This window comes from Diuraphis noxia, unplaced genomic scaffold (assembly GCF_037042655.1).
Source record: "Diuraphis noxia isolate RWA-SAM2 unplaced genomic scaffold, SU_Dnox_SAM2 contig0003, whole genome shotgun sequence".
Classification (NCBI taxonomy): Eukaryota; Metazoa; Arthropoda; class Insecta; order Hemiptera; family Aphididae; genus Diuraphis; species Diuraphis noxia.
The window spans coordinates 23,362,498-23,379,654 of NW_028301713.1; the positions used below are offsets into that span (position 1 = coordinate 23,362,498).

The 17,157-nt window shown below is 26.8% G+C and overlaps 1 protein-coding gene across 3 annotated transcripts; it reads right to left on the reverse strand.

Moving 5' to 3' along the window:
• Nucleotides 1-3,916: 3,916 nt before the first annotated feature.
• On the reverse strand, nucleotides 3,917-16,519 carry LOC107167814 (major facilitator superfamily domain-containing protein 6-like). Of its 3 annotated transcripts, XM_089222142.1 has the most exons (9): nucleotides 16,235-16,519; nucleotides 11,934-12,304; nucleotides 10,122-10,301; nucleotides 9,773-10,046; nucleotides 9,506-9,696; nucleotides 9,274-9,410; nucleotides 7,628-7,725; nucleotides 7,361-7,555; nucleotides 3,917-4,330 (listed from the first exon to the last, which is right to left on the reverse strand). In XM_089222142.1, exons 1-9 carry the CDS (start codon nucleotides 16,356-16,358, stop codon nucleotides 4,110-4,112), a joined length of 1,791 nt encoding a protein of 596 aa, XP_089078268.1. In that variant the 5' UTR covers nucleotides 16,359-16,519; the 3' UTR covers nucleotides 3,917-4,109. The 3 variants fall into 3 exon arrangements, with proteins under 3 accessions (XP_089078268.1, XP_089078266.1, XP_089078267.1); XM_089222140.1 differs by having other exon boundaries at nucleotides 7,361-7,725; nucleotides 16,235-16,516; XM_089222141.1 differs by lacking the exon at nucleotides 16,235-16,519 and adding an exon at nucleotides 13,638-14,220 and having other exon boundaries at nucleotides 7,361-7,725.
• Nucleotides 16,520-17,157: the final 638 nt, after the last annotated feature.

Consider the following 17,157-nt stretch of genomic DNA (forward strand, 5'->3'; position numbering starts at 1 on the left):
ATTTTAGTCACCAAAGTCAAAATTAAAAATATACTATTATTAACTTACAATTAATTGAGTTAACGCTGAATCCGTTTTCTTATCTACGCATTACGAGTACAATATATTATGTTCAACATTGCAAATTTGTGTTACTAAAATTTTTAGTATCAGATTCAATGACCTGTTATCAACCTTCAAGGTAAGACTATTATAATGTATAAAATATCAACTCTAAAGCATTTATGGATGTTAAAATATTAACATTTTATGGTGATTTGTGAGTATTTAAATTTTAATATTTTACATTTATATAAAAATATAAATAAGATATTAAATTTATCAGTATATAATATATTATGTGTAAGTATGTATGTAAACTCTAAAACACTTTAAGTCGTTTAATTATTTGAATGAATTTGTTCGCATAAATGTTTATAAATCATAAATAAATAACATATGGACTAGGCACATACCTACTACTCAATATTATGCGAATAATAATAACAATAATACAATTTAAATAATAAACAATAATATACTATTTAATATTTTTGGATTCTGAGCTTAGTAAATGAAATATGAGTTTATGTTGCAATTATGATGATCTGATTTTTCTTATCAGCATCTTATTTTCTAATAGGAATCTAGTGGGTGCATTTGTGTGGTCTAAATTGAAAATTCCAAGTAGTTTTTAAGCCTTTAACTAAAATAAAAGATAACTGGGAAGTAACGCTATTTATAGCTTTGAGATATTTTTTATTTTAGATTCTGAATGAAATGAGGAATATATTGATTTTATAATGGTGTATGTTTTTTTCTGTCATCAGGTTTTGTAGTAGAAATAATGCTCTGATTTTTGACTTCAGCCCCTTATTGAAATGGAAAATTCATCTATTTGGTACTTTGGTGAGTTTACAGTATTTTTTAAAAGCGTAAAGAAAACCACTAAAAAAGTAACGAAAAAAACGGGAATTTTTACGCATAATCAGTGTTCGAAAAAAATCGATTTTTTTTTATTTTGCTACAACTCAAAAACGAATTATTGCAAATACTTGAGATTTTTACAAAATGTTTATATTAGCGTTATCTATTTACGATTAAAGTTTCAAAATATTTTGACTTTTCAGCTATTTATAGACAGTTGAAATTTTCCCACTCACCCACTTTTTAATTACTTACAAAATTATTGATTCTGTGTATTCCAGACTGTACAGCAGACCACTATCTATTTTACTAACTTTTTTATGTTAAATCATTAATTTACTGACAACAAAAAGTAACAGATAACTGTTTTTGCGATCTAATAAACCTGTATATATATATATATATATATATATATATTGATATCTTATATAATAATATGTATTTATTTACTACGATAAGGATAACTATATTGCAAAAGAGATAATAAATAATAAAAATAAAAATGGGCATTGGTAAAGCACGTGATCTATTAGGTTTGCCTTGATATATAGCACATAATATATACAATGCTTTTCATGACTAAATTCACGATGACTATGTACGTCAACGTCGATAACGTTAATTAAAAAACCGATTAGAGAAATAAATTTTGAAAAATTCTTTGAATCCTGTAAATGAAGCTAACACGCAAAAAATAGATTGTCTATGATCAATATTAAAATTTTAAATATTAAGAAAAATGCATAGGACTAATGAAAATCTATTATCACGCCATTTAATTGAATGTTGGTACCGCTCAATTAAGAATTGGAATGATTTATTTTACATTTTTTGGAAGATATAATAAAAGTTTATGTTTCATAAAAATGTTCACTAATATTAATCTATCATTTGTTTTGTAGACACAAAAAAATGTAATGTATTAAATATAGTTAAGTATTTTTTTAATTGAATTACATTTCTATTAGATAATATTACATATTATATTTTATTTATAATTTTTATTTAACTAGTTATTTACTGTTTTATAGGTAAATCATACGCCTTACCAATGCTTAAAATTGATATGACCTACCTAGTATTTCAATATATACTTATATACATATATTAATGTAATACCTACTAACATAAAAAAAATAATAATTTCTTTTTCAAATAAAAATAAAAATAAAAAATATATATAATTTTAATCCATTGCAAATATCTATCTATGTAAGTACATAATAATTTTAACCTTAATTATAGTTGTAAGCTGATTACCATGTAGTTTATTCTGTAACGATAGATTCTATAAAAATAATTTATAAAAACAAACCTGGTAAAAAAAATATTAGATCTCTAGGCAAATTTCACTTGAGAAGACGTGGTGAATTATCCGGGGGTGTGAGAGAGGTTTGATATTAGAGAATAAGAATGTTTATATCTGTTTTATGAAATAATGTATAGTAGTATGAAAAAAGCGTGTGAATATTTTGGATTTTGAGGTCTATGTGAAGGGTGAGGTTTCTGATGTACCAGCGTCCATTAGTAATGAGGTGAAGGTAAATCGATTGAAACAATTGAAGTATTTTAATGTTTTTTGGCCGTTCCCCATAGTTGTATTCTTTAGGTCAATATGTAGACTGGATAATTTGTTTATATATTAGGAGTTGGGTGTTGAGTGGGAAATTTTATTTAAGAAGGTGCTTAATTTTGTGGAGTTTTATAAATATATTAGAAATTATGATTGTGTCATCGGCGAAGGTAGTAAGAATGATATTGTTAGAGCGTGGAATGTCAGATGTAATTATGTTGTAAAGAGTGGAATCTAAAATACTTCCCTGGGGTACGTCTGATTTGATGTAGTGGATTTGTGAGAGTTCATCCTCACAACGAACAGCAAAGCACCGATTTGACAAAAAAGATTTTACTATTAGAAATAAGAGGGCGAGTAGAGAACGAATTTTATAAAAGAGACCTTTGTGCTAGGCATGGTCAAACGATTGAGCTACGTCAATAAACACTCCTGTGGATTATAGCTTATTTTCAAGTCATTGTGGTGAATTATCGATTATTCTGTGGATTTGATGGAGTGATGAGTGCTTGTTTATGAAATCTTATTGAGTGTTGAATGAATACTTAAAATTTTAATGTTATTGTTGTAAAAGATTGGTGACCCCAGATTTATATTATAATGTACCTAATGGTGTTTGACGAGAATTTTGTGAATTTGTTCCAAAAGTTCAATGTACTGCGATATATATCATATTACCGATACAAAACGACAACAGTTATATAAATAAAATATGTAATTTTAAAATGTAACTCGTATAAGTTTAATCTAAAGCAAACAACTTACTCACAAAAAATGACACTATACAGGTACAATTGTAGTCAATTTGTATTTTTGGTACTTATATATGCATGTGCCTCGTATAGTACACGTGTCTGAGATACTGTGCCAAATCTTGAGTAAAATCTAAACATTACTTTCGGTTATTAATACAGAAATCAGATATGTAGAGGTACGGTAGCCAAGCCTGGGCATAAACGAGTTAAAAAGTTAAAGTTAAGTTGATAATTAAGTTAATTTCAACTTAATTTAACTTTTTTAAATTTACTTTTCATTAACTTAATTTCTAACTTAACTTATTTTGATTGATCTAAACTTAATAAATACCTAACGAGTTACTTTCAGTCAAATTCAATTTAAGTTAATTTATAAATAATTAAATAATAAATATAATACAATTATTATTGATAACTCAGTTAAAAATTATCATTAATTTGCCCAGGCTTCAGTTACCTATCTACCTCGATATAAGTTATATACAGTTTTAATATTTATGTTTTTTTTACAATCTTTTATCGTCAAAATTTTTGAGATGATTAAGGTTATTTCTTTTTATGGATGATATTATTTACTCAATATTGCTAGGCAGAGAAATTATTTCAGAAATATTTTTCTTATGTTTTGATGTATGAAAATCGAATTTTCAACGCACAGTTATAAATTATTAAATTAAATACATATTTGTAACTTATAATTTATAATTATTCAAATTTAGATGAGTGGTGGATAGTAGACCAATATTTTTCGATGTATAACCGTGTGTCACACAACTCCGCTCGTTTAAAAACTAAATGAATATAATATTTAACTAATTATAATTAAATATGACATTTTTATAAAATATGTTAAATAGGTTTTTATAAATAAAATATCATGTTTTTTTATCAGTATTATTATTGGTAGTTTTGAGATCCACATTTTTCGATTCTTTGTTGTCTTTTAAAGTAGTAGATTCACTTGTCAATCCAAAATAATTAGCTAATATGTTTATAAAGCACATCAAAAGAGACATATAGGAGAAAAATCGAAACGACCACACTCCACCATAATTATCGAATAAATATCCGCCCAGTAGACTACCTATGGATTCACCTGTGAAACAAAAATTATTAAGTAAATATATTTATATTCTAATGAATACCTACATAATAATATAATAAATTATTATACCTTATAATTCAGAGGCAATAACAATGTAGCAATTACAAAAATGTCACATAAATTAATATTACAAGGTTAAATAAATTTAATGGCAACTATAAAATATTTCGTTGATGGTCAAACAAAAATATATAGCATTCAAATATAAATGTTAGGTACATCAACGTATAAGCGAATATTAATCTTAAAATCCATTTGACTATTTCTGTATAATGTGTTCAAACTTAAAAGGTTAACAAAAATGAAAAAGAACCTATAATTTCTACTACCAGACAACCAAGAAGTACATTTAGCAGTTTTTTCGAATTCGAGAGCTAGGTTCTAGTTGTGCATAATCATTATATCTTATAATGTATAGAAAACATACATTTATAATTATTATCGATTATGTATTTAATAAATATTGACAATGAAAATAAACATCAGGCTTAACTTTCTGGTGATGTATCATATTTTTTTGATCACAGCTATAATACAATATTGGAAATACATTACCTATAATAGTCATTACCAATTAGTCATTTTAGTCATTACAATTAAACACTTTCAATAGCGTACAATAGGTATATAACATTTACTAATTTTTTGAAAAAAAAGTTTTTACATGGTTTTTATTAGTGAAATAACATTTAAAAAATATGTATTAATATTTTTAAAGTTCTTACCTTTTTTTGTATGACAACATATAGGTAGTTTGAATTTATTAATCGAAAGCAGAATATTTTTCTAATTCTTTCGGTACATAAATATAAAAAGCGGGTAAGTGTATGTCTACTTTCTGTACTGTAAGTTAAGATTGGGTGACTGTAATGGATGGTATTAAATTTGAATTCAATGAAATAATATCATTGTATATGAAAAACGGTTCTGAGCGGAGACAATATATGTTAGTTGAATATATTTTATACTATATTAATTATATTGTTATTATTGTTATTATTTAAAAAAAAAAAACATTCAGCCATTTATAGTAATATATATACAGTAAATATTAAGTGTAGTCATTAATGACATTAACTATTATAATATTAGAATATAAAGTATAATCTAGAAATTTCAAGTACCTATACTCACAAATAATATTTTTAAATTATAACAATATAACTAAAATTGCTATTCTTAATTATTTAATATGTAATTTCATCAAAGTTTTATCCTTTAATAACTATAAAAGAAAACTGTTTGTATAATTTTTAGATTTTTTTGTTGCAGAATTCACTACTCATATGAAACCTTGATTTAAATTTTAAATTATAAAATTCAAACTTTATATGCTTATAAAAAAAAGGCGGGTAAGTCGTGGATGTCGCTCTGCTATACAGTATAGGTTACAAGTGGATTACTGTAATGGATGGAATTAAATTTGAATCCAATGATATTATATCATTGTATACGAAAAACGATTCTGAGCGGAGACGGTTTATCTGTCTAGAATATATTATAGATTATTAAAAATTTTCAAATCTTAGATTTAAAAAGGAAAATTTTTATGAATATCTAGTTTAAAATAATTTGCGAATTTTCGTGATTTTCGTAATTTTTACACATGTTGTCAAAATTCAAACTTTGAATGCTTATAAAAAAAAAATTGTGACTATGTATTTCTTTTATTTTGAAACTGCTATTGTAAAAATATGTTAGAAGCCTTGTATTAAATTTTCAAATCCTAGAATTAAAAAGAAAAATTTAATGCCTATGAATAGTTCAACTTAAGTCGAAAATTTTTGAAAATTGCTTAGTGGATAGAACATACTTATATAAACATTCGGTGAAAAATTCATGTATCTATGGTCATTTGTTTTAAAGTTACATCAAAAACCAAAATCGATTTTGTCGAAAAATGAGTGTGCGTAAAATTTCCCGTTTTCCCCTTAATTTTTAGTTTGTTTTTCTCGATTATTTAGAAAAGTATTAAGAATTTTTTACTTTTGACTCCCCCAAAGTACCAACTAGATTCACTTTCTGATCGAACGAGGTACTGAAGTCAAAAATCGAAGCATTTTTACTGCCCCAAAACGTGATGACAGACACAAAAAAAACACACATCTTGGTAAAATCAATACTTTCATCGCTCCGCTCAGAATCTAAAATATTGTGACTGTATTTTAATATTTTTTTAACTGCCTTTGTAACAATATATTAGGAGCCTTATATTACATTTTCAAACTTTTTTTTATCAAATCAATAAAATTTAATTGTCATTTATAGAAAAAACGTCTAAAAATTGAAAACTGAAAGTTTCTGTAAATAGCCTAAAATAAGTAAAAACATTATAAATGTGGTATATAGAAAATTCTAATACAAACATTCAGTGAAAGTTTCATATATTTACAGTAATTTGTTTTAGATATATACCAAAATCTAAAATTGATTATGTCAAAATCCGATTTTACTAAAAAATTCCCTTTTTGGTATTTCCCTACAACTTTTTATTATAAGCATTTAAAGTTAAAATGTTGACAAAATAATATGTGAAAATGATGAAACAAGTGCAAATTATTTTTATAAAAATGTATCTTTTAAAATCTATGATATGAAAATTCAATACAAGAATCTTCATACTACTAAGTTTGTGTACTTTTATCAAATAAAAAAAGTCTACCGGAAACGTGTTACCACTGGTCTATAGTCTACACTGACAATAGTGAATGAATTCCCATTAAATATAATGCGCTCTTATGTTAATATAGGGCGCCAAGATGGTGCCCCAAATAATAACCTCTCTTTTAAGTTATACACAGGTAAATGCATTCTAGTTTTGAAATTCACAGTGTAAAACGTATTATCTTGAACGTAAAATTTACCATGATCTACGTAGGTTGTAAGATGGAGACAACACATGTGGCATCCTCTTAAACATGATATAGAGGTCCATAATTGGTCCATTAAATTTTATTAAACCATTCAATTAATTAGTTTTTCATGCGACCAAAATTAAAATATAGTTTAATGTATACTTACCAATACAATCGAAAAATCCTATAAATCCAACTATGGTGTTTAGTGTGTCGGGAGGTGACAACATTTTTGCGTACGACATTTTCACCGCATATCCCAAAGCGTACGATATGCCGTTTAATAATTCTATTGCAATGATCCAGGCTGGATTCCAGATGACTGTGTAGAGATACATCCTGACGGCCATAGCTGCTAGCACTAATACCATGCACTTGCCATAACCCATCTTTCTAATTATCCAACCAGACCAGAAAAAAAATGGTATCTCACCACCGAAACACTGGATTCCTTGAGCTAGACCTTGGAGCGTTTTTATCCATGCCTTTTGGCTGTGGTCATTGCTGACAGAAACTAAATCTTCCATGTACCTTAATTAAATATGATTTATAATTCAACACATCAAATAACAACAATATTTTTTTAAAAACTGGTAAACAATTTGAAAAAATAATGTACAGAATATCTATATGCCTATATGTTGATTAATTTGAAAATCTATAGCTCTAATTCGAAATATAATACAGATATTGTAGTTCAGTTTTCTTAAATTTAATGTATACAAATAATAATGGATCAATTTTACCACGGTTCAAAAAAATAAACATAATTTAATTTTAAAAAATACTTAGAATCTATTTTTTTAAATTTAAAAGAAGCCATTTTGAGGAAAAATATTAATTTATGAAATAGAAAAAAATTGAACTCTGTAGTGTTTTAATTGAATGAAAGCAACTTGTTTTTTTTTTCAAAATTTGATAACTAATGCTTATCAAACAGCCAATGAAGAATACTTCACTATTTTTTGAAATTGTGTGATATAATTGTATTTGTTTTTTTTATTGATTAATACACATCAAATACTAAAGTTATAGGCGTTCCTAAAATAAGTAAAATATATACAATACACAATTATAGTTTTATATAGAACGTGTTTTAAACATGATGTATGAATGATTTGAATTATTGTAGTCACATGTAATCTCAAATATGTATATTTCGTATTTTCAGGTTAATTCTGACTTAATTCTTCATTAGCTACAAATTGAATTGAAATTCAAAAATAGGTTTGTTTGTTATTTTTTTTTGTTTTTATATCATGGTAGAACAGTGGCGTAGACAAGGGGGGGACGTGGGGGGTCAGATCCCCCCTTTAGCTTTATTTTTTGTTTTTGCTTACATTATGTAGTATGCACTATAATCTAATATTTTTTCATATTGTGAATTGTGATCTATCGAGCTATTGAATTTTGACAGTTTTTTCAATATACTGATTACTGAACACCATTATAATTTTATTTTCGTTTAGTTATAGCGAATTAGCAAAGTAATCAGTAATATTTATTTGGTCGAAATGGTCGATGACGATTGACGACTACAATTATGCTTTATTATAGCTTATCTTATTATTTATAGAGACAACAATATACAGTATATAATATATATAATATGTATGACGTATGTCTATAAAGTTATGTTAACACATTTTGAATTTTTCAATATTATAAATATTTAAAATTTATTTTTTATTAATTTTATTAGACTTTAAATATTCATGCTAAACATGAATACCATAAACATTAAACTAGGTACTTACCTAAGAAAAAAATTTGTGAGGGTGTGGGATTTTCCAATTTTCACCTCCCATTTAGTTGTAGTTTTTTTTTTCTAACCCCCCCCCCCCCTTTCAGAAATCATGTCTACGCCACTGTGGTAAAAGATATGCTGTTAGTCATATTATTATGTATTAAAATTACATTATGAAAATGTTACACTATAATATATACATTATATATATAAAAACTGAATTTCTAATTAATTAATCTAGGTACCTACTGTAAATAACATATATTATAGCACGCAAAATAATGGTTAATTACCTACAAACTCGAGTTAAATTTTATGTATTGAATACTTACCAGAACAGAAAGTGAGTGACTATTGTATGAAATAGTGTGTTGAAAATTGACCATACACAAAATGAAATCATATAATATTTAGAGAATAACCCACGCACGTTCTTCCATCGACCTTCGGATTTGTTCGTTTCGACAACCTATGAATTACAGAAATTTAGCTGTAGGTAGATTAATAGCAAAAATATTATTATAATTTTTTATTTAGTGAAAATAAGAAGGGTTAATAACGTACTTTGATTTTGTAAGCTACTCCCAAATTCAAAACTGTGATTAAAATGGTAGAATAAAAAACGGGTGAATAGTTTTTATCATTTTCATTGTAACTGAATACATCCACGAGCCATCCGATGAATATAGAAAAACTCCCCCAACCGATTGACGCCCAACATTTTTGTTTTCCAAAATTTTCTGCAGATTTGTCTCCTGAAAATATGTCAATATTAAAATTAATTTTCGATTAAAGTGAATCATATTACTGTTATTAACTATTATATGTTACCCAAAGTTTCTAGACAAATGGGATTTAATATAGTAGACGAAACCGTAGTACAAGTCCAATACGTCGCCACAAGCGCGAAAAAAATCCAAAATTGATACAAGCTGAGAACGTTTCCTCTGTAAGTTTTGACGGTAGCTACATCCATTATTTTATTATTTGAACAGTTCATAATATGACAAAATGTTTTTAAATGGCATTGACAAGTCGGTGAAAGTATTTGCGTGCCATTTATTTGGACAGATAATACTTGATAGATGACGTACGAATTTGCAATCTGTGACGGAATAAGCATAATATTCAAATTATTGTAATGTGAACATAATTACGAAATTATATGATTAATTTATACTTGTTCTTTCTGTGCTAAGTCTTTCAATTTTAATGTTATGTTAAAATGGTTGAATTTATTTTGATTTTCAATATCATTAATAATTGTTCTCGTCCATAAATCGCTCAAGTCAGATTGGTTGTTTAGGTTATTATTGGTTTCATAGTCTGCACCGCACAACTCTACATATTGACAATTTATCTGAAAAAAAAAAAAAACGATTGTATGAATTAAATATTACGTTATATTTTTTACATAAATAAAAAAATTATTATTTGAACACAAAGCAATAAATTGTTTTGTGTTTAAGTATTTTATTGTTTACCTAAAACACTTCAGATTCATTGATCATTTTAAGAACGCTTGCCAAGTCGTGATCGAGATACAAATTTTCTTGATAGTTAATTATTGGAGAATTATTAATTTTGTTATGTACAGATTTAAATCAAACCGTACTTAAGACAGTGCTTAAAATGGAAAATTTTCTGAATTTAACCATTTTTAACACGTTAAGTTTTTTATTCTTATGGAACTCGCCTCGTACTTTTTTGCACTCTAATATTTTGAAAGAATTTTTTCCTTTGATACTTAGTTGTTTTTTACATATATGATATATGTTGTATATGATAATATACTATCATTGTATACGAAAAACGATTCTGAGCGGAGACGGTTTGAAGTTTTTGAAAATTTTTAACAATATACTGAAGAATTTGTACATTTTGACAAAATTGATTTCATTGAAAATTTATAAATTATACATTTGTTAAAAATGTATATAACGTTTAAATTTATTGCTACAAGTAATGAAAATTTAAAACAAAGTTCCACGTAAGTAATTCATTCTGCTGCAAAAAAAATCTAGAAACTATTCAAACACAGTTTTTTTTACAGTTATTTTAAGTTCAAATTTGGATGAAATTACATATTAAATAATCAAGAATACAATTTTAGTTATACTGTTATAATTTAAAAATATTTTTTTTGAAATAATAACAATATAATAAATTAATAAAGTATAACATATACTAAACTGATAAACCGTCTCCAATCAAAATGGTTTTTCGTATACAATGATATTATAACATTGAATTCAAATTTAATACCATCCATTACAGTCACCCACTTGTAACTAACTGTACAACAGAGCGACATCCACTTACTTACCCATTTTTTTATCCCAATTTTCTAGATCCTTATAGCTAAGACGAAAGTTAAGAAATGAAATGTTTAGCGCTTAACACGATGGAATCATTCAGGATTCGAATCATTTTACTACTTGGAGATGATAACGAATGTATCACATTATATTAAAGTTAACTGAATGACCCAATTATTACTCCTTATTACCGAGTAACATTTTTAGTATTTTCCTGTTTACCACAAATTCTTAACTTTTCAAAATTCAAATTTTTTTCGTTCCGATTTTAACATACTTATGTACTTGATTGAAAACCAATAAAAATAATCAATTTACTTCTGCTATTTGTATAGAACAATAAATATATTTTATATCAAATTAATATTTACATATCGTTGACCTGTTATTGTTCTTTTCACAGTTTAATAGTATTCAGCGCAGTATATTGAGTTTTGCTTAGTGGCTAAAAAAATAAATCATGTTATCATAAAATGTATCAATCTACTAATATTATAATGAGGCGAGTGAGCTTTCTTGATATCCTCAAAACGAAAGCATAAGCAATTAACTACAACATCCACAGATAGTTTTACTCTGTACCTATTACCTATAATACCTCCACATGTTTTTACGAAATCCAATTTAAATAATATACATCGTAATTTTAATTTTTTAATGACATTTATTCTCACCTTGCACGTTATTAACTCATTACTGTGATTTAGAGCGGTGTAATCAGTGATGTTACTAGTCGTTTGAAAATTGTTATTCTCGTTTAAAACTGTCACGATGGTTGTTTCTGCATCGCATTTTAATTCGGTTGTGGCCCTGTCTAAAGGTGCTTTCGGTACGAACAAGAACAATGCCGAAACCACTCCCAGGCCAAGTATGGCCACTAAAAATAACGGTTTTTTTATTCGGAATTTGTCGACAATGATACCGGATATAGGTACAAGTATCGTTGATATCGCCGACATAAACGTCATAGAAGCGCCGAAAGTTGTTATTGAGTATCCCAATTGTTTCGCTATTGTAGGTAAAAACCCAATTATAGGTCCATAACCTATGGAAAAAGAGAAAACGTTTAAGTACACAAATTATTCATTATTAGGCTTAGGGACTTATAGCATTTGCATACTTTGTTTAATTATTGTTAAATATAGCAGAGTGCGAAATAAATTTATTTCTCGGTGCCACGATATCAGATCTAAAATTTGAATGTGCATATTTTTGCATATTTGATCAATTTTGCAGGAAAGTGCTTATTTTAACATTTTTTATGCTTATTTTGCATATTTTGGCAATTTTTTTAAATTTCAAATTGAAAACTATAGATATTTAACATGTTGACTGCGGCACGAGTTGAACCGGGCGACGACGGGTGCGGCACATTTTTGTATCGCACTGGACCGCGAGTCGGTAACGAAAAGGTTCCTTTAGATTTTAGAACATAATATTATTATTTTATTGGCTAATGTGAAGAAAGTAATCATTGAGGCTCCACGTGGAGCCGTAATATAATATTATGAATTGGTTATCTTCTTTTATTCCGAAAATCTACCATTCATATCTCGTTATAATTTTTGTGTAAATATAATCTTAAATAATCCTATAAAACTGTATCGCCCGCTCGACATCGACCGATAGTCGATAATAGTTATTATTTCAGTTTAGTCGATTATTATCCGTCGTTGTTTCGCCTGTCGCGTGCTTTTCACTAGTGTAGATTTTTATACGCAAAATATAAAACTTTTAAATAAACCTAAAGTAATTGTTGAAATGCCGAAAGTACAAAAGTCGGAAGAACACTAAAATTTAAACCAATTATCTTATAAAAATTCAATTTATTATATCATTTTCAATTCAAGTAATAATATTATTATATAATATAAATTCTAATAAAATAAATATTTAATTTTATCACATATTTGTTATACCTATTTTTTGGGGGCCATATCTTAATACATAGGTATACGGTTATTTTTAGGTGCATATTTTAGAGCATATTTGGTCATTTTTTTGGTGCATATTTGCATGCATATTTAGGTATTTTTTAGAGCTAGAAGTCCCTAAGCCTATTCATTATGTAATTGGTTTATATATTCAAATTGTGAAAACTATTAATCCCACCGAAGCCTATACCCATATCAATGAAATTAATATTTTATAAAAATTTAAAAAAATGTTCATTGAAAGTTATATAAGAACATTATTGATGATATTTTTTTAACGATTTACTTAATAATTTATATATTTTTTTAAATATTTATGATTAATGCCTATACACATCGTGAATCAAACATCCATTCATTATTATTTCAGAATCATGATTTATGAATCACAATAATCATGATTATATTTTATTTTTAGTTCTGTTATAATAATATGACACTTACTTGCAAACAATAAGAAGTAGCACATTTTCAGCAGTAGCAATTCTGTATTCACTTTTATACGCAACATGATTTTAATTATATTTAAACAAGGTAAAAAAAATAATGTATTTTAGGTTTAAAAGAACTATCAAAATTTATAAAAATTATAAGTCGGTATATTGTTACACTTTTAATTTAACATTTTAATTATAAAACGCGACGGTCATATGTTAAATAAAATGAACAGTTATTACTATCTCTATCAGGTCAATGCTGAAAGTCTTCTGATACACTTAAAGGATGTGCTGTGTAATAATTTAGCTCAGAATTTATATCGTAATAATCCTGGTGTCCTTGAGAAATCATGCATATTTCATTGTTGTATATAAATACCTACCTATATAATAATGATGATTACTTTCGTAGAATAGCACAGGGGAGTCTATAATTGAAATGTATAAATTATAAATTGTAATTTAAAATATGAACTCGACAAATTTATTAAACGAATAGGTAGTGAAAAATATGTGTACAAGTACCTACCACTATTATAAATACTCTGAAACACCTGTGTTATGTGTTAAGCAGATTTGCCTATTTAAACTATTTGTCTAGGAATGTTTTGCTTAAGTACCTACCAATTGAAATACGCAACATTATATTGACCGGTCATGACAATTTGAAGAGGTGGTAAAATAGTTCTATTACCTACATGCTAGATTATCAGCATAACCTGTTTTATTTCTATGGAGTAGCTTATTTTATGATAGAGGTCCAAATATCACGAATAATCTAAAAACAATATTTCAGTGATTTTGTTGTTTTGAACACATTCAATCTATAATTACTTATCAATGATGCCGGTCGCACCAGGATGGTCAGTTATACAAGGTGTAACAGAAAGACCTGATAGATGAAATTACTTTTTTTCTAATCAATATATATATATATTATCTACAATTAAAGCCGCATGTATAATGCACTACATGTACCTATGTCAGGCGCGGATCTATAGATTTACGGGGGGGGGGGGGGGGGGGCATCTTAAATAAAATTTCAGCCTGATAAAAACAGTATACATTATTATGTAAGCTAAGAGGTAAATATTATTATTTAAATCCCAGTTTATCAGTAAAAAAGATCGTTCCATCCAGATATTTTATTTAATGCCTCAATAATTAAAATCAAATTCGAAGAAAACTGCATAATGCCATAATGGAACCATGTTTTTTCTGACATGAGTATAGGTATTTCTTAAATTATCTATTATTAACTATAACAACTTCATAATTTTCTTCATACTTTATTAGCAAATATTTTTGTCAGGTCTTTTTAAGCATTGTATAGTATTGAAATTTAATTTATAATTTTTTTTATTTTCAAAATCTATGATAAATTATTATACAAAATATCCATCTACATTATCAGAATTCAGAAGAAATTAAACAAACATTTCAGTCAAGAGTAATAAAAGTTAACTACTTACGTGGAACTTTGTTTAAAATTTTCAATCCTTCACTATAAAATTTAAACGTTTTATAAATTTTTAATAACTGAAGAATTTGTGAATTTTCGATCACATAAATTTTGTAAAAATTTCAGCTTTAAACGGTTACCTATAAAGAAAAAAACGTGAATATGTATTTTTAATTTTTTCCTGCAGCTATTAAATTAACTTATGGAGAACATTGTATTACATTTTCAAGCTTTTTGACCAGGTGGATTAAATTTTACTAACATAATATATAGATTAAAAAACTAAAAAAACTGAACATTTCATCAATTATCAGATATTCCAATGTTAAAATCCAGTGATAATTTCATGTATCTATGGTAATTTGTTTTAGAGTTATACTAACATCTAAAATCGATATTCTCAAAACCAATATGGGCAATATCGCATACAAATTCCAGTTTGACCTTAATTATTTTCCGGTGCTATTGAAAATAACTGGTAATTTTAAATTTTAAACTTTGACTTCTCCACTACTTCAACTATATTCACATTCCCAACCGAAAAGATTCTGAAGTTGAAAACATAAGCAGTATTTCGACAAATTGTCGTGTAAATAACACGAAAAAAATTAAAATTAAAATTAATATACGAATGAAAAAACATATTACATTATTATAAAATCAGTATATTCATCGTTCCGCTCATAATCTAAAATTAGTAAAGTACCTATTAATTAATTTGTTTTTTATACTAACAACGTGAAAAATGATAAAATTTTCAAAACGCACATGTGCCTAATCAATGCAATACATAATAATGCCTATTATAATAGTTCAATAGTCCATAACAATATATTTTTATACGAATTTTAACAGAAGGATTTCCCTTTCAAAATGGTGGGAGCCTATTCAACGTCATAGTCCAAACAATTAAATAATTAAATACAACAACAAAATAAGACTAAATCACACATCATGCGATATGCGGTACCTATTTATACCTATTTTATATGCCTTTGCACGTGATGTGGTACGAAGTGTGACTCACGGAATAGAACTTAATGTATTACAAAAACTGAAAATATCAATGACACGTCGATGTAACCATATTTTGAGCGACTGTAATAGTCTCAAATTAAACAATAATTACAATGAAAACGTACCTATAGTTTTGGATTCGGTACTATTGATGTCGAATTCAAACGATGTTGCTGTCTGCAGTCGTTGGTATGCGCATGTCTCCAACTCCACCTCAACCGGGAAAAATGTGTAAATATTAGCGAGCATTTGCACAAGTTTCACAATTTGTACGCATTTTCTGGTTTAGGCGTACTCCAAAAGAGAAACGTGAAAGGAGAAAATTCCAGCAAAACATGTCGTCTGAGCACCTAACTGAATGACAAATTTAATTTTTCAAAATTTATCTGATGTCGATGTTAAGCACGTAATCATTGGTATGTAAATACTTGCACAACAGTGTAAATGTCGAAACTCTTTTGCTCACTAAAACGATTGTTCTAAAATCTAATCCGCACGTGTCTCGCGCAATATCAGGATTTCTAACATTTTTACTCCGCCATTATTATTATCACGTAGCCGTTTAGTATGTGTATGCAAATATTGTGAAATGTTTTATGTGAATTCTTGCTGATAAATGCGTTAAATAACTGCATAAAAAATAACACATTTTTCTTTGGTTAGGTTAGGTAAGTCATAAGGCTTATTTACAAAGATAAGTTAATCTTAACTTTTGAACTTAAAAATTCTGAGAGCAGTGATAAATGTATTGATTTTACAATGATGTATATTTTTATATATATTTATTTGATTTTTTTTTTTTATGTCTGAGTACACTATAAGTTGTCGAAATAATGCTTATATTTTCAACTTCAGTAACTTTTCCATTGAGAAAAGCACCGGAAATACAAAAAAAAATTTTGAAATATAGGAAATTTTAAGAAAATAGATTTTAGATATTGGTGTAACTATAAAACAAATTACCGTAGACACATGAAATTATCACTGAACATTTACACTGGCATTTTTATACATAATAACATTTTCAAAATATTTCAAATTTTTTAAA

What these genes read in the sequence shown, in the direction of transcription:
- LOC107167814 (XM_089222140.1), bottom strand. Translation starts at nt 16,358, where the DNA reads ATGCTCGCTAATATTTACACATTTTTCCCGGTTGAGGTGGAGTTGGAG. An exon ending in TACCGAATCCAAAACTATAG is followed by an intron (nt 12,305 to 16,234) that starts GTACGTTTTCAT and finishes CTTTTTCCATAG; the next exon opens with GTTATGGACCTATAATTGGG. An exon ending in ATGAGTTAATAACGTGCAAG is followed by an intron (nt 10,302 to 11,933) that starts GTGAGAATAAAT and finishes TTTTTTTTTCAG; the next exon opens with ATAAATTGTCAATATGTAGA.